Here is a 23,355-nt window from a genome sequence, read left to right as displayed (position 1 = left end):
GCATTGTCCATAACATCGACAAAACAGCATATCCCCTACAAGCAGGAGCCAAGCGCTGCTGGATAGAAACACTGGAGCGGAGTCAGTGAACTGCTGGAACGGACTGCTAATATCGGAGCGCTGATATCGGACATTTTTTATGCAGTCCGATAAAATCCGATACTCGTTTTTTGGCTGATATCGGACCGATATCCGATATTGATATCGGATCGGGACACCCCTAATGTAATGAGATGAAATATCACTACTATCCTTTAACCCTCTGGGATTATTTTAATTGGCTTTAACGCTATATTGTGCAGAGCTCTCCTTTTAACAAAGAAAAGCTAACTGTGATTGTTCAAAGGATCAGCTGTGAAAGATTTGTTAACCACATCCCTAACAAAGTATATCTTGTGTTTGTTGTAACTGTTGGATTATTTTGTGGTTCGGGTTTTGAACCCGTTTTTTAGAAATTTCAAGCTAAAGAAATTATGATTGTAATTTGCAGCTTTTTATCTCTGGGTTTTACCAAGTGACTTATAGCCATTATAACTCATTAAAGTGTTCTAAAACTGTTTAAACTGAGAAACTGTACAGTACAACATGCTGTGGTGGCGACATCCTAAGAATTTTMTTGAAGAGGTTAGTTTAAAGCCATCTTTTGTCAGTGTGGTTTCTCTCTAGTTTTGTGCAAGCTAGTCTGAACATTATATTGAGTGCAAACTTGCAGCATGTATCAAAATGTGCACCAATGAGCTTGGAAATGTTTATTGTGTGTGTACTGCTTGTGAAAGATGTTCTTTCTTTCGTACATATTTACTAAATCTGCTACTGTAGCTGTATTACCGCTAACCTCAGACATGACTGCTGCTTAACTTTTCTGGACTGTTCTTTTGACAAACCGTGGTGGACCTTTGTCAAACACTCATATCATCTAAAGGTTCAAAGATGCAGTAAAGTGCATGAGCCTCAAAGGTAGACTTGTTGCATGTATAGGGTTTGGGGTGTAATCGGGTGTGTCGGATACTAAAGGCTACATTAGTTTAAGGTTCTGTAATTAGTTGTTGGTGTGGTCATAATGCTATTTAGGCTTACAAGCTGCTTTTTCTGAAAATGCTAGATGTGGCGTCTACGCTCACGTCGGCCTTTCAGACGGGCCTATTTTCATTAATAGTGCTATTACCAAAGCAGCACATCAGGGTTAGCCAAACAAAGCTGCTTCAGTTTATTTTGCTGCTATGCCAGCCTGTTTCATGTGTTCTTACACTCTAACCTCATTGTCACATATACCTCTGAACTTTTTTTGTCCAGTGTCAGATTTCACGTCAAGTTCTCTGTCTAGGGGAACTCGTCTGCTTCTGTAGGAGCTTCTGTTTGCTTAGGAACACTTATAAGCTGTTTGTTTCTGTAGGAACAACGACCAAGTGTAAATTTATAGCCATCAACAACTGTTTAGTTCTAATACTAATCAATACAAAATAAGCCATTTTTTGATGAATTTTGAATTTACAAGATTTGCTGCTTTTTTGAGATGTATCTTTGATGATTTGAGGGTAGTTTCTAGGCTGTTGTATTTTCACAGCTATTTTTGGTCACATTGGTGACATTTTAATCTTTTAAAACTGTGGGACCTACAAAAACACCTGAATGTTTCTGTTTATACAAGTGCATGGTTCATTTGTCTCCAGCAACTACTTAGTGCATTAATATTCCTACTCTGAGGAGTATTTTTCATGAATCACAAAGCCCTTTTCACACACAAGACTCATAACGACTGTCAGTTTTCGCACTTGTCATATCGGTGATATTTCATATACCATGTGTGCAATAGTTGTGTAATATGCATACAGTGGATGAAAAATTTTWAAAAATCATCGCACTTCACTTGTTGTAGATAGTTTTTGAACGTCTTTTAGAGAAGTAGTTTAAATTTGACCTGATAAACTAGTTAATGGTTCGTTTGAGCAAGGCTAAGCTCAACGTGGGAAATGACAGAAAAGAATGTCATTCATGTGACACCAACACTTTCTGCTGCCGTTAGTCATGAACATCAGTTCATGTGTGAAAAGGGCTGAAAGATCAAGTGTAAATGTGTTCAAAGATCTGTTGAAAAGTAGAAACACATTGTTTTATTTATTAAGCTAACATGCCTAGGCTTTGAGGTGTTTTTTTTTTTTTTTTTCGTTTTTTCTTAGGGGATAAACTGCTGGGATATCAGTTAAGCAGCTTAATATAAATCTTATATTTATGCATAAATCAGTTATTGCACTATAAGATTTTTTTTGTAAAACCCCGTTTTGTCTTGTTGATGCATAATTATTTATTAATTGTGAAACAYAATGGGCATTTTTTGTTTGTAGTGATTTTGGTTTTGTATTGATGCACTTTGATTCAGTGTATGTTGCTACATTTGCATGATCGCTTTTGAATAGCTTTTATTATTTAATGTCCAGAATTTACAATCCTGACTGTTGTGTCTAAGCATTTTCTTCCTCTAAGGTTATTAAAGTGGTTCTAGAAAAATAACTTGATCTTTGTAACAAAATAAAAAGAAATAAAGCTACAGAATGTAACGTTACCTTCAATGAGATACTAAGTGTAATTAAATACATTTAAGTCCTCATTCACTTTGGTTATATTTTAATGCTATCTCTTTATTACCCTATTATAATCTGTTGGCTGTTGAATATTGGGAGGTGTTCTTAAACTATTTGTTGGCAAAAGTGCTGTTGAACAAACAAACACTGTCATACGATGTGACAGTGCCTTTGTGCATTTCTACAATRGTTCCTCCTGCTTTCAGCAGAATGTCATTTGCCTTCAGCAGCTTCTCAATAAAACTGTTCTCTAATTTCTTCATTTACCTGTGCTGTTCTGGATTTTTATTAAAATGTGATACAAAATGTCTCTTCAAAATGATAGGTAATAAGACTATTCTGTGCTGCAAAGTATGTCTGCTGTAAAAAAGTTATTTATATGGGTCAAAATGATGATACTCGTGTTCTAAAAAAGTTTTTCTTTTAAGGGTAGTATCTCACAGGTTTGTGACCTTTAAGCAGGATTCAGCACACATTCAATTACCTACTAACATGAACATTATTTAGTTGAGAAAATGGCAAACAAAACAATGTGTCATGCAAAAGTGTCATGGATATTTTAAAATGATTTTTCAGTTATATTCCTGTTTGAATTTTATTTTTTATGAAGGGTGTCCTTTGGGAATTAAAATTCCAAAAGAAATGACATCACTGAGAAATGTGTATATTTATATTTTGCAGCTTTTTATATGGTGTAGGGTTGGGCAAAATCATTTCATGTGCAATTAATCATCAGTAAAACTGTCAGCAATTAATATTTGCTACTTTGCAGTTACTGCAATTAGTGCTATGTAATGACGTATTTTTGTGTGCATCTACACTATCACTATCAAGTGTGCATGTGAGCCCAATAGTCGAAGTTGGCATGGAGCACCTAACCCCTATGTACTTGTTTAATCACCTGAAACACCAGCGTAAACTGGAACACGAGGAAAGCCAGAAAATGTGGACCAAGGCTACAACGTCGGCCACATGCAAGTGCAGTTGTCATCTACTAATCATCATATTAATCATTATCTGCTATGCTACTTGTATTTGCAATACATTTTTGTCAATATTGCCCAACCCTTGTTGCTGACCAGACAGTTCCAAAAGGTTGAAATAAAGAAAAAATAAATAAATTTAAAAAATGCACATTCAAAATGTAGTAGTATTTAAAAAATAAATAATCTTTAATTGAGATTTTATCACATTTTAAAATGTTTTCTAATAATTGTTTCTTTAATCCCTTTATTTGGGTTTAGATAAAAAAGGCTATTTAGCTTAGTTAGCTAACTCTGTAACTGTGTGCGTAATTTATAAGAAAGCAATTTCAGGACTTCGAAATAAAAGATAAAGCAGGATTAATTTCAGATCAGACTATAAGAGACTATAAGAGACTAGTTTGTCCAAGACAATTTAAAGTGGTATGGTCAGAAGTCTGGGTAAACCTATATTAGTTGTTTGTTCTTTTAGTTTTTTAACCTAGGCTAAGTTTTGAGTATTCTTCTAAATCCAAATTTTGTATTTATATCTAGTTGCAGGCTGTCATCAATTCCAGAAGAACGAGGAGTGGGACAACAAGGGGCGAGGAGTTCTGCGTTGGATGCTGTTCTGCATTCTCTTTGTCCAGCTCACAGATCCTTGCTGTACCAGTTTTTTAAGCATGCTAGCCAGGAAAACATGTTCCTTAATCATAGATGTGCTGGTCAGAATGAATTTCACTGCTGTCATTGTGGTGTGGGCCCACAGGAAAGATCATCCAATTCAGTCCTTTCTATTGAATTGAATGAATCTCKAAGTATCAACGTGTGCTGCTCTTCAAGTGGTTGTGATCACAGCCATTGTAGTGTTGGGTACCATCCAGGGGACTCCAAGTCTAGCTGTTGCACCTACCACCATCCTTTTAAAGTCTGTAACAGTGAAGGTCAGAGAGGCTCAAGCTGTGGCTGCATGCAGATTTGCAGGGTGGAAGCTTATTCTGGTCCATGCTCCAAGAGATTACACTGCAGTTCCTGTCAGATCTGGGCAGCAGGCCACAGAAACAACACAGAGAGTTTATCTGCATCCACTCCTCTGCCCCATTCTTGTACATCCTCCCCCAAATACTGCTCATCTGTATTTTATAAGCACAGCACCCACTGTTGTTCCTTTGGTCAACCCCATGTCTGTCTGACACAAGCCAGGAATACAAAAGAAAAAGATTTCAAAGAGAGGGATTATTGTTGGACTGCCCCAAACAGGGAGCAGAGCCCCTCTCCTCCCCCTCTTTCCCCTATTCCCTCAGATGACTGTAAGAAAACCAGTGAAAAGCCACCTTCTCTCTTTCGCCTCAGACAGACCGAGGAAGCTGATCTAATGGTTAAAAACAGTCCTGCTAGTGTGAGTTGCATGGCTGCAGATCTGGATACAGCCGCAAAGATGGAGCTGCAGTGTAGGACTGCAGAAAGTAGCCGGGCAGAGCAGAACCCAAGCGGGACTTTACTCCAAGATGTTATGAATCGCTTCAGTCAGAAACTGGAGACTATCACACCTCTGGACAAGGACCCCACACTAGTTTCCACAGCTTACCTTGTTTCTGAGAAGGAACAGTCACAATTTCCATCAACCAGTCAGAGCCTACCGTTTAATGGTGATGCTCATATAACTGAAATCATTACCACCGTGCTTCACACAGGTAATGCTAGTGACTACAACCTTAAAGAGCTGTTTAACCGCCACGATAACAGAGAGCCCAAGTCACCCAATACACGTTCCCGACGGCGGAGGGAAATTCAAAATGCTTTAGCAWCACCTGCCGATGATGCTTCTTCAAGAAGGCATAACTTAGAAATAAAACGAAAGCTTGCTATGCTTGAGCCATCGTGCAACAGAAGCAAGGTGGGCCTAGCCAAGAGAGCAAGGGTGAAAAATGCAGCGGTTTCCATAACCACATCAGGCGCTTCCTCTGACCTAAATTTCATAAAAGATATGTCTAAAACTAAAACCGAAGAAGCAAAGGAGGAGGGAAAAAAGGGAGAAATATTCCAGGGGCAAAACAAGCCTGCTGTCTCTAATACTCAGCATCCATCTGAGCAGCAGAACAGGAATAAAACACCAGACCCACAAAGCGATCATGTAAAAACAGACGGGGTAGCGGTGGCTGTCAAACATGCCAAAAACAGTCCWAGTCCTTGCAAAGTGAATTGTAAGCATAGAAATGTGTCAAGTAATGAGAGTCATGAAGAAACCTCTTTAGTTCAAAGCAACACGAGCAATACACCAGAAAATGTGACACACAGTTCTGTTAGAGAAGTTGAAAAATGTCAGTCTGATGATTCTGGAGCACAAAGGAAATCTGCAAGAAAAATAGTCCTTCCACAGCGATTTAACTCTTTCATTACATGTTACATTTCTCCATTTAAAAATGCAGATGCTAATGATGCCCAACCTAAGTCAAGAAATGAAGCCCCCCTGTCTTCAAATGAGGACTCGGGGGAACTTATTTTTAAATCAACACAAAAAGAACCACCTGGACCATCACACACACAGTCAAAAGATCTGGGCCATGTTTTGGCTGAAACTTCAACTATGACAAAGGCAATTTTGGAAAAGCATAGTCACGAAAAAGAAACTGATGCTAGAAGACTAAGATCATCAACAAAAAAATTGCAGGTTTCAAACAATAACCAAAGCTCATTAGATGATAACAATATTGAGTCAGCCTGTGTTGATATTCCTCTTGTTCCCCAAGTCCAGTTCATAAGTCCAATTAAGCTCATGTTTGTAACACCAGTAAAAGACAAAGAAGGAGTTAAATACAGTCTCAAATCAGCCAGTAATGGTTCTACTTCACAAGCAGAACCTTTTGACCCTTGTGAAGAGTCTTCATGGTCAGGAACACCTCCGAGGCACAAAAGGCAGAACAAAGGGAGTGCAGCATTACCAGTAAAGTCAGTTCTCACACCTATCAACCCTTTAACCCCACGTACATCACCTGCTTCTTCACCGTCAAAGTTGGCATCGTCACCGACGTTGGCCTCTTCTCCGAAGCCGACCTCTTCTCCAAAGTCGGCATCTTTTCCAAAACCGACCTCTTCTCCAAAGTCTTCATCTTCACCCAGGTCAGTCACCTCATCACCTAAGATTAGAAGATCAGGTGATGGTACTCCACCTAAGCGTTTGTCTGAGCCAGAGTCTCAGCGATTATCAGGTGACTTGCCCTCTCTCTGTGAAACCACTCCTCCAAAAAGGGGTCCAGGCCGACCAAAGAAGCTGGGACCACAGCCGGAGCAAAGAGTGAAGAGGCCCATTGGTCGTCCACCTAAACAGAAAACTGTAGGAGCTGTTGTTGAGGCAAAACCACTGAATGAAAAAGAGTCTCTTTCATCTCATGAGGATAACGTTGTCAAGAACCTCAAAATAACTGTCTTGTATGGTCGTTCAAGGAGAAACATACGAATGGTGTCTGAGAGTTTTGACCAGCTGCAGAAAGGCCATGCTGTAAAAAATGAGAGGGACTTGGCCACTTTAATACATCGTTCTAACAGTAGCTCAGGTACCATTAAAACAGGCTCAGCAGAGTTGAATCTTATTAGTCTTGTTAAAGAGTGTGTCCCTCAATCRAACACCAACATCAAATATCAAAAGCGGGAACAATATGAACCCTTAAGGAAGCCAGGGAGGCCTGCAAAAATTAAAATCTCTGGGATCTCAGTCACTGTTGCTACAGTTTCACCTCGGCAGCGCAAAATTCAGATGAATAAAGATACTGCGCAGTCATCTGAAACACAAGCTGCAAAGAAAGCCCTCCTACCAGAATTCAAGTCTGCAACAGAGCCTTGCTCAATCAGCTGTCAGTTATCAAACAAAACTAATGAAACTGAGGTTTTAGAAACAACAAAAAATCCAGCTGAACTGGCAAGTCCACCTGTAGCAGTGCGGCACTCAATGAGGGAGAGAAAACCCTCGATACACTTCCTGCACGCCGTTGCGACCTCCACATCTAGATCGTACAGTTGCAGCAGTGCTCTGCTGCGCCGCTCTAAAAAACTTCTGCTGACCAAAGCAAGCAACGAAAGGAAACAGGAGGAGCAGCAGAGTGGTGCTGAAACTTCAAGGGAGAAAAGACAGGTCTGTGGGAAAGAAAGGGAAATCGTCGTCCGAGATCTGAGCAAAGTGGCACGGGTGTCATTAGATTCAATCTTTAGCCCAAAGGAGACGCTGCGCTGGTGGGCACCATCAGCAGAGGAAAAGACAATGAACCAGGAGCTTGCCAGGCGAATACGGGTCATCTCCAACACATGGGTCTCAGACTCTGTTGATAAACGAGACAAAGGACCAGCCTTTAACTCTAAACTAGACACTGAAGGGAACAACTCATTTACCAGGAAGTCGAAGAAATCTTCAGTGGTTCGTACGCTGTTCGACTGTTCGCCCAACAAACCGAGGTCGTGTAGCATGCGGCAGATCTGCTCCTGGTTCATGGAGACCACAGAGACACAGTCTCTGGCTATTGTAAAGAAGGCAAGCTCCCGAAATCCTTATGAACTTATGCACTTCCCCCGTTCCGCCAATAAAACTAGTGTTTGCCAGAGTCCTCAGGCAGAGCGGCTCCGCAAACACATCAAGAAGTTTGCCAAGACTGTTCCAAAGAGTCCTCTGCAGCATCAGCAGGCTCAGCGCCGACTGAGGAAGAAGAGAAGGGTTTGTAAGGTCAGACGGCAACTTTTTGTTTCTAGCTTTGCGGTGAGCAAACGCAGTCGAGGAGTCATGTGGTGGAGATGCACTTTGTCAAGTAAATTTTGGGCCACTCTGGGTAGAGCAAGAAAACGATTTCTGACCCAGAAAGAAAGGGAAAGATGGCAAAAGAAGCAGAGAAACAAGAAAAAAGTTAAAGTAAAAACATCTTTCTCAAATGAGCTCGTAGCAACTGGACTACAATCGAACCATAAAGCATCATACAGATCAGCAAAAGCTCTGTTCTCAGACTGTGCCAGGAATAGTCCTCCCTCCTCTTCTGGCAGCCAAACTCAGGAGCATGTAGATGTTCAACAGGGGCAGAAGCTCTCCTCCAAAGCCTGGAGTCCCGAGACTCTGAAGGAATGCCGCGTGTTTCTCAGGAAGATTAACTCTCCAGGCAACGAGTCAGCCGAGGAGTGGGACTCCTGTACTGTGACACTGGACGACGGCTCGCCTTCGGCGTACCTTTATGCAGGAAAGGAGAAGGAACTGGAAGGAGTTGTTAAAGCTGTGAGAAGTGAACAAAAAATGAGCATGAAGACGAGGGCTGCCTCAAGAGAACCAACGGGTTCTGGACCTAAATCAGCCCAGGAGCAGGATGTAGTTCCAGTGGGGAGGAAGAGGAGCAAACTCAAACATCCCGGGGTTGAGTTGCAACAACCACCAGCAAAACTGTTGAGACAATCGCGAATGCGGGGCCTGACGGGGCCGAGATGGTGCGACTTTGTGTTTGGTAAGAGCTTACTCTTATTTCTTTATGTTGAACACTTTAGCTTTGGATAAAGTTTCAAGATGGAAATTTTCTATTTTTTTCTTTACTCTYACAGAAAACTAAATGAAGCAAGAGGCTGCCTGCTGGAAATGGGACTGTGGTTTAACGTGGTGCCTTTGGACATTAAGCTGACCACCTGGACTGACCTTCTGACAAAGGTTTAGTTCATTCAGCACTCATGTAGCAGTCTAACTTAAAAGCTTGATGTTGCACTATTTTTACCCATATTGAACATGTTGTTTTTTTGTCATCTTGCCTTTGGAATGTGTATAGAACAATTTATTACATCGGAGTTTTGATGGGATTTTTATAAAGTGAGCCCTGTTCAAGTTGCTTTGGAGGGAAAGGAAAAGCTTGACTGCATTAAAAAGGTGTTTTCTCCCCTAGAAAACACCTCATTACGAAGGTTAAAGCAACTTCTAAATAACTTAAATTTTTTATTTTTTACTGTTTTAAGACACTCCTACTCCAAACCTTAACCTTTATTTATATAAAAAAGTCTTACCTTAACCCTCTTAATATTCTAATTAATCATTTGCTTTATGTTAAAGTTAAGGGTAAAATTAGTGTTAAACTTTCAAATCCGAGCCATTGTTTTGTTTTTTTTACAGTGTGTGTAAGCCATACAATGTATTAAAAAAAACAACCATTTGTTCTCACTGTCTGACATTACATCAGACTAAATAAACCTTGCTTCTTTCAGTTAAGTTAGGATTCCCCAAATTATTTCTTTTTGTAAATGCATGAATAATGCGAGTGTGAGAGTAAAACCCTTCAAGGAACAATTTGTTATTGAAGAATAAACCAGAGTTGTGGAGGTCAACAAGTCTCTCTTACTGACATCTTGGCTGATATCATTTATTTTACCGCACCCAAATACTGTCACAAAGAAGCACTGTGTTTGAGTTGTGCCTCTACTGAACTCTAATGTTGTCAACTAACAAATAGTTTTGGGAATCCTGATCTAAAAGAGGAAGTTTAGTTTGATTTAATGGCAGTGACACTTTCAATGAAGGAATTATTTAAATCTTCCCATCTATGATGACTTGTTTATGGCTCCAATCTGAGCACCATCTTCACCTACAGTGGTTTAACTTATACCAAAACTGAACAGTGCATTTTTTTTTACACCAAACTGCAAGTTCTTACCCCACAGAAACAGGGTTGTATGTTAAAATAATTCCATTATATCGCTTCAGAACATATTTTGTTTTACTGGTTTGAGGGGGTCTGTTTAACAGATGAGTGTCTCATTTTCACCCACAGCATTTACTGTTGCTTTTTTCACTGCCAGATGAACTTCTTGCACTAGTTTGAGATTATTAACCCCACTCTAGATTCCTCCTCTCATGTTTTGCACATCCCGTGTCCCGGTACCAACCCTCATCGTCTCTGGTGCAATACAAACCCAGATTATTTCTCGTTATGTCAAAGTGATTTTATTGTTGACAAATGGATGTACACAAGCACCAATGGCCTGGGATTTTACTTCACCTGTTTCGTTAGCAATGAGATATTAAGACCCTGTAGGCACAGGTGTGATCTTAGTTACGTCAGCTTTCAGTACGTTAAAAACTAATTCAATAAATGCTCTACTGCCTGTGTTCCCTCTCCTCAAAGAAGCTAAAAAACTAATTTTATCACAGCATTAAATTTATCCTGATTGCATTATTCAGTGGATACACAGGTGGGAGATGTTTTTCTTTTTTTAATAAGTTGCAGCACAAATGTTTACCCTCACTGGGGCTGCACTAACAGCTTGTTGGCTTCTCAGTTGTGTTAAAGATCAGAGTTGACTGAATAAACACTAATTTTAAATCAGTTCTTCTCCTGCCATAGGTGGGAATTCCAGGGGGATTCTGTGGGTCTAGACCTCTGAAATTTTTGAGAATGGATTTTAATTCTCCGAGTTACATTATAATTGGTCTATTCCCCCTGAATTTCAACTTTTAGACCTGACATGTTCTGGTTTTAGGTTAAAGCTGTTCTGAATAATTTCTAACTACCGTTTATTTATTCTTTTATGTTTGTTACAATTGTTGCCATGTTGTCTGAGGGAGAATATGAACCTCAGTCCTGTTTGATAAACTTGGTGCTCTGCTGATTTTTTTTTTTTTTTATTGTGGATTTTATACTGCCATTACAGAGGCAAARAAGTGTCTGTAACTGGATGAATAAAAAGTCTTTTCAACTAACCTGTGTGTAGTATTATTCAAACTTAACAAATTAAAGACCCAAGAAACATTTATTGAAATGCATATCACCCCTACTTTTAAWTAAGATACAGTATGTTGATATGGAGGAAGTATAGACATTTTGGTCAAACTATAACATATGAAAGACCCTGCTACTAATGTAAAATTTGAGCAAATAATCTGTGTAATGGATCTAATACTTTTATGTTTAAGCAAGTAATTCATGATATCCTTTAATGACCTAGGTTTTCATGACTTGCTGTTCATCTGCAGATAGAATGATTAAAGTCAGAACAAGATTTGCTAACAACAGTCATTCTTAGATATCACTTGTGTTTATCTTTGTGTTTTCCATTGACCTTGTATCAAATCATGCTAAGATGACATAATGGTGTTTGTTAATACATATATGGGGCCTCTCGAGACAGTGTTCAACAGTAGTGTGGAGAGACAGTGACAGAGAGAAGCAGAGGCACAGAGACAGGCCAGGTTCTCTGTTTCCTGTTGTTGCAATAAAACTCAGCTGATCATCCCACGGAGTACCTTCATTCTTGGACCARGTATTTCTGTCTTTATTAAATAAATATTGCCATAACATTCTGTAAAATGTACTAAATTATAGCCGTTTTTGTGTTGGCTACAGCTGTGGCAGCCATGTTGGCTTGGATGGGTTCCAAAACCTGATCAGGTGTAGATCTACATTCGAGGAAATTTGATCTTTTGCTAATTTTGTAAGTTTGCCCACTTACAAAGACATGAACAGTCTATAATTTTAAAGGTAGGTTAATTTTAACAGTAAGAGATAGAATATAAATAAATAAATCCAGAAAATTACATTGTAGAAATTAATTTGCATTTTGCAGAAAGAAATGAAGTATTTGATCCCTCTGGCAAACAAGACTTAAAACTTGGTGGACAAACCCTTGTTGGAGCACATGAGGTTTGCACGTCAGGAGGAGTTTTGGTCCACTCTTTGCAGATCATCTCAGTAYGATTTTGAGGCTGTCGCTTGACGACTTGGAGTTTCAGCTCCCTTCWTAGGTTTTTGATGGGATTAAGGTCTGGAGACTGGCTAGACCACTCCATGACCTTAAATGTTTTTGAGCCACTCTTGTTTTGGGTCATTGTCATGCTYGAAGACCCCTCCATGCTTATGTGGGGACAGTGTTCTTTGGGTCATAATCAGCATTTCTCGTCCTTTAAACACGAGTTGAGTTAACGCCAAAGAGCTCTGTTTGTCTCATCTGACCACAAAACCTCCCACAGAATCATCCAGGTGTTCATTGACAAACTTCAGATGYGCCTACACGTGCCTTCTGGAGCAGGGGGAGCTTGCAGGCACTGCAGGCTTTACCAATGGTTTTCTGGTGACTGTGGTCCCAGCTGCCTTGAGCTCATTAACAAGTTCCCCCGTGTAGTTCCAGYCTGACCACTCACCTTCCTCATGATCAAGGAAACCCCACGAGGTGAGATTTTGCATGAAGATCGATGTCAACTGACAGTCATTTTGTATTTCTTCCATTTTCTATTGCACCAACAGTTGCCTCCTCCTCACCCAGCATCTTCCTGATGGTTTTGTAGCTCATTCCAGCCTTGTGCAGGTCTACGATCTTGTCCCTGACATCCTCAGACAGCTCTTTGTTCTTGCTCATGTTTAGAGGTTAGAGTCTGACTGGTTAATTGAGTCTGTGGGCAGGAGTCTTTTATACAGGTGATTATTTAAAACAGCTGWCTTTAATGATAAATGGACTGAACTTTATTGCAGGTAACGAGTTGATTAGGAGCATCTGGTCTGTAGGAGACAGAACTCAATGTTTGGTTGGGGATCAAATACTTATTTCTCTCTGCAAAAGGCAAATAAATTTATATAATGTAATTTTCCAGATTAGTATTTTTATATTCCATTTATCACTGCAAAAATTAACCCACCCTTAAAATTATAATGTTCAAGTTGTGGGAAAAGGGATCAAATACATATTCCTCCACTGTACATGTTGGTCCTGTTCTTTAAACACGACCTTTATCTAAAACTTTACATAACCATACTAAAATGTTTTTTTTGCTCAACTTTTATAATGAAAGAACTAAAGTCATTTCCAAATATATTTCACTTTAATACTTAAAATATAACTTCAAATTGAAAAAAAAATACTAATAAGATGAGCTTTGTCAGAAATGTGTTTAAGTTACATTTACTGAGACAGTTCTGCAATAATTTTACATTTTAACTATCAGATTATAACTGTAATGAAAGGCAAAAATATTTTTTTCATTCACACAAACAACTTGTGTTTGTTTTTAGGACACATTGGCCTCCTGATTGATAAGTGGGTTGAGGTCCAGTTTTGTTTTCTCCAGCGCTGCAGTCTTGGCCCTCCGTGATGGACGCACCACAGGAACTGACTCAGGAACATTTTCTCCATCGCTGCAGCCGAAACAAAAGCCACGAGTTTATAGGTAAAATATCAGAATAACAAGGTTGAGTCCTGCATTAAAATGTCCTGGCTCACCTCTCCTCTGATGACTCTGTCCTCCTGCTGGGTTTTCTGCTGCTTCTGGCAGTGGAGCCTTTCCTCTGACCTGTGCAAACACACACAGACACACTCAGGCTACCTCCCAGTGCTGAGTCACCTTCATTCAGCCACCTGAGAAAAGCTCTAAAAATAAAACTCTGCTCTGAAAACCTGAACAAACAGAACATGTTACCTCTTTTAGCTCTTTTGACAGATTTGGATGGATCATCTGTTGCAACCTCTGGAAATAAAACAAAGTTCACGACTCAGCATTTAAAGATTAATTCTTACACAGACAAACCGAAATGGAGTAATAGTTTTTAAATTCACGTGGCAATTTTCTGTAAGAAAACCCACTTTTAAATGCAGAATTTACAAGCGTTGTGTGTAAATCCAAAAATAGGAGGGTAATGTGGGACACAGGTGCAGAGTAAGGACGTACCGTCTGCGTTGACATCCCGTGGCTGGAGAGCGCTCTCATTGAACAGCTCCGTCTGCTCCTTGGAGTCCGTCAGCTGATGCAACATCTTCTCCAGAGCACGAAGGCAAACACGATCTTTTACCACCTGAGAGAGATGAAAACAGGAGGCGTTAAAGTCAAACACTGCAGTCTTTTCTGTTCAGCTGATCATCGCTGTGGCCCAGCAATAAATCGCATTTATTAAACAGCCGTGAAAGCACTTATAGATTTATAAACCACAAAATTAATCTGGATGATTTAGGATTTTTCTTTTTAAAAACATTATTTTTGTTTTGAAATTGGGTGTATGGAACAAAGCGTCAAATTGTGTAGTAGAATCAGCACTTTAAGGACAAGTCATGTGTGTTTATTAAAATAAATGTGTATTTAACTCATGAGATCAAAGCACCTAACAGAGATACTTCACACTTTAGTTTTTCTCTCCAGTGTGTATGAACCTGGACCAGCTGCTGCAGCAGAGTCTGCAGGTCCTCCCTGATGGTCTCGTCCCTGCTGAGCTCCAGGTTGCCAAGAGTCTTAGTGTAAAGACGAACTTCAGGGGCAGTGGGGTCTTTGAGCATCTCTCCAAACATGCGCACTGCCAGGTAGTCATGAACACACCCCTCCTGAGGACACACACGCACAAACACCAACAATCAGTTTGAGCTGCATTACACATCAAATTCACATCTATCTGAGCTCAGGTCTCAGGAGGTGCTTCCTACCTCCGTGTTGGTCGGAGGTTTAAAAAGCGCGCTCGGCCGGGTGAGGTCAATAAACAGCTCGACAACGTTGTTGATATCCACCTCAGCCAGCGGAGAGGTAACCGGGGCGTTCAGCAGAGTTCGAATCGTTGGCAGGAAACTCTCCTCCACCACCTCCTGATGAGCTCTAACAAACAAACCGTACATTAGATCAGAAACATTTAGGTTATCTAAGAGCTGGAGACATTTCTCAGCGCGTGGCACCTGCTCTCGCGGGCGTACAGCTGGAAGAAGACACCGAGGCAGTGCCGCAGGAGGGTGTCGTCTTCGGTGACGGGGTTGTACCACAGCAGCACCAGGCGGGACAGCAGCTTGGCGCTGGAGATGCGACCCGTGTACATAAGTTTGGCCAGGCCCTCTGCCGTCTCAGTCCTCAGGTCAGACAGCTGACAACGTTTGACACAAAGATCGTTTAAAAAAAATTCTTGAATCAACAAGAGACACAGTGTTTGTGATCAGCCTCACCTCGCTGTCCAGGAACTCTGAAAGCATGGTGAGTATACTCTGRGCAGTGTCTTCTTGAACAGCCCCCTTCTCCTCAGCCGGTGCCATGTCGTTGTCCTGCTCGTCAGGTAATTGGGCCGGTTGGGTCGCCTGAGTGGACGCTTCGGAAAGCAGCTGGAAGCCAAACAGCAGCAGCAGATCGATGATGGCTCGCAGAGCACTGATGCGGATCTTCACCTCGTCCAGCTGGGCAATCTGAGAAACACATCCACAAATCCTAACATAGGTCTTTCCTTTTAAAAGGGATCCACTATTAGCTGTAACATTAGACTTTATTTGATAAACATTTATTTTAACTGTAAAATAAAGACTGTAAAAATACTGTAGACTGTTTAGTTTTGTAAATTTTTAAAAATATATTTTAACACGGATGGAGCCATTTTATTTACACACAAAGCATTCTGGGTAAATGATGACATGGATAGGTCATCAGTATGAGTGAGCTATATCCACTCTGAAGGTTAATCCTGGACAATATCTGACGATTGGCTCTTTTAAATGAAACCACAGAGCGTTGACAGAGAGGAGAAGGTAGAAATGACTCAGCCTGTAACTGAAAATATGGATGGAGGACAACAGAGCTGCTTCATGGAAGAAGAACCTCAGCTTAGCCTGTTAGTCTTCGTGCTAGCGCCGACACTATATTGCCTCCATCCATATTTTCAGTTGCAGACTGAGTCATTCTTGTGTTCCCCTCTCTGTCATGTGGATGGAGGACCTCAGTGATGAGAGGAGAATGTGTAGCGCTGAGCTWATACATATACTGTATATAGTGATAGCGTCGGGGCTAACGCTAAAGCTAACATTATATTTAAACTTTTAGRTTAAAAATGATAAACACTGAACATCCTACAGTATTTTTACKYTCTTTATTTTACAGTTAAAACATYTGTTTATTAAATAAAGTCTAATGWTACAACTAAGCATGGATCCCTTTAACCCTGAGGCAGAATAACCAAGGGAWGTCCAATACCAACTGAAGCAGGTCTTCATAGATTAATAGATTGGTTTACTGTATAGCAACACTTGACATTTGTAGATCATCTTATAGCAGTGGTTTAAATTTAAAWGGCTGGGTCATGTATTTCCTCTTCAGAAGATTGTGCGAATGAATTGGAGGTAATGAACTCACTTGAAGCAGCAGAACCATGTGGGTTTTGGCCAGCTCCTTACTGTGCAGCGTGCTCGTTCCCAAACACACCACAGCCATGTTGCGGACAGCAGGGTGAGCATTTGCTATGCAGGGCAGAATCTAACAGAGGAGGTGGAAGAAACTAAATGACAAACTACTAGGATCCCATAAAAACAAGATTTCACTTCATGAACCTGTTTTCCAAACATCTATTGTATCCAGATGAATGGCCTTGTTTTCTCTATGTTTTGAAGACAAATTTGTATTTAAGTAAAACTGATACATTTTTGACTTTCAGTTCTTTTTGCCTTTTTGAGTGAATATTTTACAATAAAGTTGTAAGAAATAAATAAAATGCGCTTAAAACGTCACATTATAACAAAATCTTTTTGTCTGATGCATCTAAAGTCTGAAGTTAGTATTTATGTGTACATTCTTAGTAACGTTAGCATGAATGAAATGGCAGTGCAGGCTTTTACCAGTGAGGACATTAAGGCACTAATGGTTGGACCAATTCGAGTCTTGACGTTTATCTGCTTCAACAGTTCAGCACACATTGTTAAGCACCTCAGAAGAGTCTCTGGGTCATTCTGGTAAAAAAATAAATAAATACACATAATGATGAAAGATACGTTTGAGTAAATTTTATTAAAAGACACAGGTGATGGTTTCTGTGTCCTTGCCTACCTTCTCGATTCGGACCCCCTTGTCAGTCGGCTGGTTGCTCTCTGAGATTTCCTGGAGGATTTGGTTCCTGCGGTCCTCCAGGCTCGCAATGGAGTCTTTGAGTTCGGCCGCTCGGCTAAAGTCTTGAGCAGCAACACAGTCCTCCAGAGCTTGTTTAGCCTCCAGGACACGTACCTTCACCTCTGCAAGCTAGAGGGAAGGAATTGGGAGGGAAACTTGAGGCAGCAAGAAAAAATATTTATTTCTTGATTGGGGTTCACTCCACTACTAAATTAGGAAACTGTGCCTCCATTAACAGGAATGATAATAGCTGAGGCAGAAATGAATTCACCATGCCTCACTGAAAATGTAAGGAACAGGGCACCAGGTGCACAGGACAAATATAAGCCAACACCTGGTTGAAGTCTGACTCATTTAGCATTTAGTTGGCCTCCAACAGTCTCACAACTGTGAAAGTTGGATATAAATCAGAGCTTTGAAAAGGTGAAGAAAACAAAGGGAGAAGTAAAACTCTTCAGTTCTTTCGTGTGTTGCCCACCTGGACCTGCTGTCGGCGGCTCTCGTTCTCATCCACTGGCTGACTGATGATGGGCTCTCTCACATCTGAAATGATCTCGGCCACCTGTTTAATAAAACCATCCTGACTGAATCTCAAACAGCAGCTGAAATGAGACGCTTGTATATTTTCAGACGTGTCAAACAATAAGATGCATACATCACTTCATGAATTCTACTGTGATTAAAAGAAAAAAAAAGAAAAAAGTCTGAAAATATTTCAAAATGGATCTTACAGTTTGGATGCGTCTTTGGTCATCAGGGATGATGGCGAGGAGTTTCTCAGTGAGCAGGGAGATCAAGGAGGATGGGGTATGAGGGAGAGCCAGCATCTCCTGCAGGACAGCCAGCACACGCTTCCTACAAACACAAGACATTCAGTTCAAACACAACTCAAAAATGAGCTGATTATATTTGGTCAAATCTGATTCTCAGAGGAAACCAAACTGTTCTCTCCTCACCTGCCTCCCTCCTCGTTGGTATCAAGACAACCYATGAGATGGATGAGCTGCTGTGCGATGAACTCTTTGGTCATGACCAGCTCCAGCTGGGTAAAATCAGCCCTCTGCTCCTCAGACATCACAGGCACCGCCTTTAGATAGCTACAACAGCCAAAACCAGGAGGTCAAACAGGTGCACAACTTACAGAGCTGCAGCTAAGAATGCTCAACACGGTCGTTATATTCAGCACTGAAGGCAGTACGGCATCATAAATTACTTCCTAAACACAAGTCAGAAATACCAACCTTTTTCCAAAGTTCAAAGATTAAATGCTTTTATGACAAAAAAAGTAAAGTCAAAGTGCCATATTTATTCATGTACAATAAGATCATCATTTTTTATAGATTAAGAAGCATAAAAAAATCTAATAATCATAACCCATGAATAATACCACCCCCTCACTTCATGGATAATTTTTAGGGTTAAATTTCAAGTGTTATACATGAATAAATACAGTAATTACATAGAAATCCACACAATACCAAAGAAAAGTTCCTCTAAAAAATACGAGCTGCCTTCAGACATGGAGACAACACATTATGACAAATTAGATTTTCACTATATTACAAAATAACTAAAAACAACATCAACTACCTACAACACATTTCAGTCTTAGGCTTATTTTCTCTCCTATTTGATTTCTTTATCAGCATGATAATCAGTATTTTTCCCCTAAAGATTTTTTTATAAGCATATCAGTAGTTTATGTAGGCAAACCTAAATGGAAAAGGTTGTATAGAATATCAGAATATAAAATGTTTTTATAGACCTGAAGGGAATTTTGTAACTGATTGAATGTTAGGTGCAGTTTTGTATTTTATAATTTCTGATCATTGCAAGTAAGGTTAAAGCAGACAGAGGTGGTGTGTGTCTTATCATGTGTTCTTTCTTTTAGCCTAAACAAAAATGAGTTGCGTTCTACGTCTGATGTAAAAGGCAACACCTCCAGGGGTGTAACCAGGAAGAGAAATATATTATGTCAATTCATTTTATAGTAGAAATAAGTTGTTAGTTTTGGAGTCTCTGCTTAGATTTTTGGGTTTTCAGTCCAAGGCCTTACGCTGAGGCCTGTTGAGAACCTGATTGGAGTCAGAAGATTGAGAATAAAGTTTTTAAGAGGAAATCCAGTGGATTCCCGTTTTATTCAGACATACCATTTTGAACGATGCACTTTTTTTCTACAGAACTAATTGATCAGTTGCTTTGCCCCAAGTTTACTCTGCAATTGTAGTAAAATCATTTGTCTTTTCTTACCCACATAGGTAGTCAGCGTAAGTCGAAGCATCTGGTAACACTTGTTCGAGCATTTCATCCCCATCATCTCCTTTACCCTTGATGAATTCACACAAAGCTCTCCAGTAAAGCACATTTTCACAAGTCAGATGGTCTACTGGGATCAGTTTCCTATAAGGAAACACAGAGTTATTATCTAAGAATCAGACGTTTAATCAGTGACGTGACAGAGTGAAGTGTGACAGTAGACCTGTTGTCGAGCTGCTCCCTGTTCTGCAGCAGCTCTTCAGCAGTCATGCTTTTAAAGATGGCTTTCAGGGTTTCTATCGCAGTTTCTGCACAATCCTCCACATCCAGCCGATGAAGCAGCTCGATGACATCACCATCCAGCCGCTGCAGCCAGGCCGGCAGKAGACAGCTACAAACCACCTCTCTGACTGCATCTACAAAACAACCAGCCAGTCAAGCAACTTCACAAATAAATCTTGGGGGAAATAAAAAAAAACCTGCATTGCAAATTTAACATCAACTCCCACAATAAATAGTTTTATTTCAGAGTAACAACTTCTACAAATGTTACCTGAGGTGTCATGGAGGCCCTGCTGCAACAGACCAACTCTCTGTGCAATGGTCAGAGCTTTAATATGAACTTTGTCAGCAAGAACCTTTTACAAAAAAATATACATGTGAAATAAACAAACAAAAAACTGCATTTAAATAAATATTTTACTTATTTTATGGCTACCTGGTAGGCCAGCTTGCGGACATTCTCTTTAATATCCCGAGTGCGTTTGATCACTTTAGGAAGGGTTAGGGGTGACATTGCAATGCAGGACAGAACAGCACGTCGCACCTCGGCGTTGGTGTCATTTTCCAGAATTAACATATACGCTGAAAAGAGAGGAGAGGTTGAATGTGATAGAGTTGACAAGAAGATAAAAAGCCCCACAAAATACGTATGAAATATAAACACTGATCATTTAAGAGCAAGTTGAGAGTGCAAGCCCTTCAAGCAACCAAAACAAACCACTGATAGTTGGACATTCTGGATCCTTAGGCTGCTGAAGGCGGGCCATGGCTAGAGCCGCCTGAATCCTCACGTTGGGGAACTTGTCTGTGACTCGAACCAGCATGGCTTGATGGATCCGATCAAAGAGATCGTCATCAATCTGGGCGTTCTCTGCCATGCTGCCCAGCAGCTTGTTTATCAGCTGGCACACTCGGAAACGCACTGCATGACTGTTAGCTTTATGAGACTGAAAGAAAAAAAAAAAGACATCAAAGAAGCTGAGAGAGAAAAAAAGGGTCAGGTGAGAAATACAGGAATGATGGTGGACATGAGTAATAAGGTGTGAGAAATAAACAAACAAGCAAAACCAAAAGAAAGGAAGTACCGGAGTGAAGAAATAAACTGATCATAAAAGAAACAGAAAATGACTGGTAAGTCAAAAATCATTATTTCTAAACAGGTGAATTTTTATAAAGAATTTAAAGAAYTGCCTTACATTCATGCATATAGTGTTATACCTCTAACAGAAAGTTGAAGATGAAACTTAGAAATGGATGATCGTCCTCCTCCTCTTCTTCGTCTTCGTCGTCCTCCTCTTCTGTTTTAGGTGGAGTCTGGAAACTTGCTGTGAACCTTGCAACAAACTCGATCACATTTTCAACAGCAGGCTCGCGTTTGTAGACGATCATGGCATACTTCAGGTAGTGGAGAAACTCATCATGGAACAGAGTCTTGTCCTCGAGCTGAAGGAGACAGAATGTGTGATTATTGGTAGGAAGTGGACGATAATAATCATTGGGGGCAAGTGTGATTAAACTTACAAATTAAGACAAAATGCTCTAACAAGGTTCAGGCATGTCAAGCTTTATTTTCCTATCCTGGATGACTGAAATCTAAAGGCTTCTAAAAGAAACAAAACTTAAAATTTCCCTAAGTTATAGTAAAGCCGAGCAGTTTGTTGTGGCAGCATATTTTTCACAACAGGGAAGCAGCTTTCTAACTTCAGCATAAAAAAGTAAACGTAGAGTCAATTTTCATTCAGTAACAACTAAATATTTATAATACACTAATTTTGGATGCTGCAATAGAGTTTTAGAAGTTTGTCAATCTCATCTAACCCTTAAATCTTACAAATGAAAAGCAAATCATGCATTGCAATTCAACTACATAGAAAAACCAAATGTAAACACTGCAAGTATTTCCACATTATCACCATGCTGTACCTTGTCGTAGCGGCTCTTCAGACTCGCTACCAGCTTTGCCTTGTTATTGTGGCCCTTCTGAGAGCGTTGAAAGGTCTCTTTAATGTCCATTTCATTGTCCGCAGTCATGTTGGTAGCTTTAAAAATGTGCACAAAATATTTTAAATGACGTTTTTCCAAGAAGAAGCTGCTAACTACGTGTCTCCAGTGTTAGCACACCCATCATCGACCAAACTCCCACCGGAGCTAAGACAGCTAACAAACTGTAAAACGCACTTCATTATTATAAACACTCTGATATCATTTTATAATAGTAACAGATGAGACTTCGTACTATTTTAAAGAAACCAAGTTAATGTTAAAGTTACCTCTTTGTTGTGGTGAGCTGTTAGCGCCTGTTTTCAAATTTGACCGTAGAGGAAGGGACGTGTTCTTCTTCTACGGATTTATTAGCGGCTGTCGCGACGCCACCTGCTGGACTGGAGGGTAGGAACTATGGCTCCACAATGAACAGCGTTGAATAAAAGTAAATAATTTGTTCCTATCTTTTTTGCACTTTTAGTTAAATAAYTAACATTTTTACTGTGTAATCTTTCTGGATGAATGCTTTTTTATTTTATATTACATATAGATATATGTAATGCAATATATATAGTATATATAATATAGAATATTTTATTTTCTGGTTCCAATTCCACCAGCAAGGCAGACACTGCCAAATTTTCAAATATCTCATTAACTACTTTCAAGGTTTGAGTCTGGATTACATCCAAGCTAAAAGAACATTTGCTTTTTGTGTTTATAGCTATAATGTGTAAACTACTGTATGCTCAAACGTATGCCTACACATTTTCCATCCAGTCACACTTTGTAGAATCAGCTTTGTTGCACAACAAACTTGCTCTTTTGTGGGATATGATGGTTGTATGAAATATTATAAGAATAACTAAAGCCTTGAAATTCATAGGCACTGGGGGCATTTTTATTTGCTGTCATGGGCAGAATGGTGATACACAAGTGATAAATAATTTACAAACAGTTACCAAACACACACAATGAATAAAATAAAAATAAAATAAAAAACATGAGACAATGGCCAAAGTAAAAACTTTGGAGAAAACAACAACAACAACAAATGTTATTGTATGTTATTCTAAGRACAATGGCACAAGTTTTCTGTTAATGTTATTGGTTCAGTGTGTCGTTCTTCTAGTTTGAGTCTCGATTGAATACCATTTAAATGCAATTTATTTAAAGAAAATAGCTGCTTTTATTTGATATTATATTCTATTGATTTTATCTTACAACCATTATTGTTCCCACGATGTCTTTGTTTTTTAGAAWTTGTTCATGTTTCTTTCTTTGTCTCTTCAGATCGTCTTGTTGTTAAAGGTGCAGTATGTAACTTTTCTAAAAATATATTTTTAACATATTTGTTCACTCTGTCACTATCTCCTGACKGATTGATATTAGACAGGTAAGCTATGGAGGAAAAAAGAGTCCTCTTGCTTTTCCCGGTGGTACTACAGGCTTTAGAAAAATCCAGGCT

General features: G+C 39.7%; 2 protein-coding genes across 2 annotated transcripts in view; one reads left to right on the top strand and one right to left on the bottom strand.

The window, feature by feature from the left end:
* lcorl (ligand dependent nuclear receptor corepressor-like) overlaps nt 1–11,246 on the top strand; it is a 19,883-nt gene extending 8,637 nt beyond the window's left edge. Inside the window, exons 7-8 of the mRNA XM_014013230.1 lie at nt 4,097–9,012; nt 9,107–11,246. Coding sequence (XP_013868684.1) covers nt 4,097–9,012; nt 9,107–9,114 — 4,924 coding nt within the window. The 3' untranslated portion in view covers nt 9,115–11,246. The remainder of the gene's footprint in view (nt 1–4,096; nt 9,013–9,106) is intronic.
* Nucleotides 11,247–13,339: 2,093 nt separating this feature from the next.
* ncapg (non-SMC condensin I complex, subunit G) lies at nt 13,340–22,244 on the bottom strand. Its single transcript, XM_014013229.1, has 22 exons — nt 22,175–22,244; nt 21,828–21,943; nt 21,123–21,347; nt 20,623–20,851; nt 20,341–20,486; nt 20,176–20,260; nt 19,846–20,038; nt 19,617–19,766; nt 18,323–18,463; nt 18,098–18,221; nt 17,845–17,928; nt 17,307–17,495; nt 17,099–17,209; nt 16,620–16,739; nt 15,449–15,682; nt 15,188–15,369; nt 14,945–15,110; nt 14,678–14,845; nt 14,202–14,325; nt 13,953–14,000; nt 13,757–13,826; nt 13,340–13,671 (listed from the first exon to the last, which is right to left on the bottom strand). The coding sequence occupies exons 2-22, from the start codon at nt 21,933–21,935 to the stop codon at nt 13,545–13,547; spliced, it is 3,024 nt and encodes a 1,007-aa protein (XP_013868683.1). The 5' UTR covers nt 21,936–21,943; nt 22,175–22,244; the 3' UTR covers nt 13,340–13,544.
* Nucleotides 22,245–23,355: the final 1,111 nt, after the last annotated feature.

The sequence above is a fragment of the Austrofundulus limnaeus genome, unplaced genomic scaffold (assembly GCF_001266775.1).
Source record: "Austrofundulus limnaeus strain Quisiro unplaced genomic scaffold, Austrofundulus_limnaeus-1.0 Scaffold99, whole genome shotgun sequence".
Classification (NCBI taxonomy): domain Eukaryota; kingdom Metazoa; phylum Chordata; class Actinopteri; order Cyprinodontiformes; family Rivulidae; genus Austrofundulus; species Austrofundulus limnaeus.
Note: the sequence above shows the minus strand (reverse complement) of the source record. Positions and strands in the feature narration are given on the sequence as shown.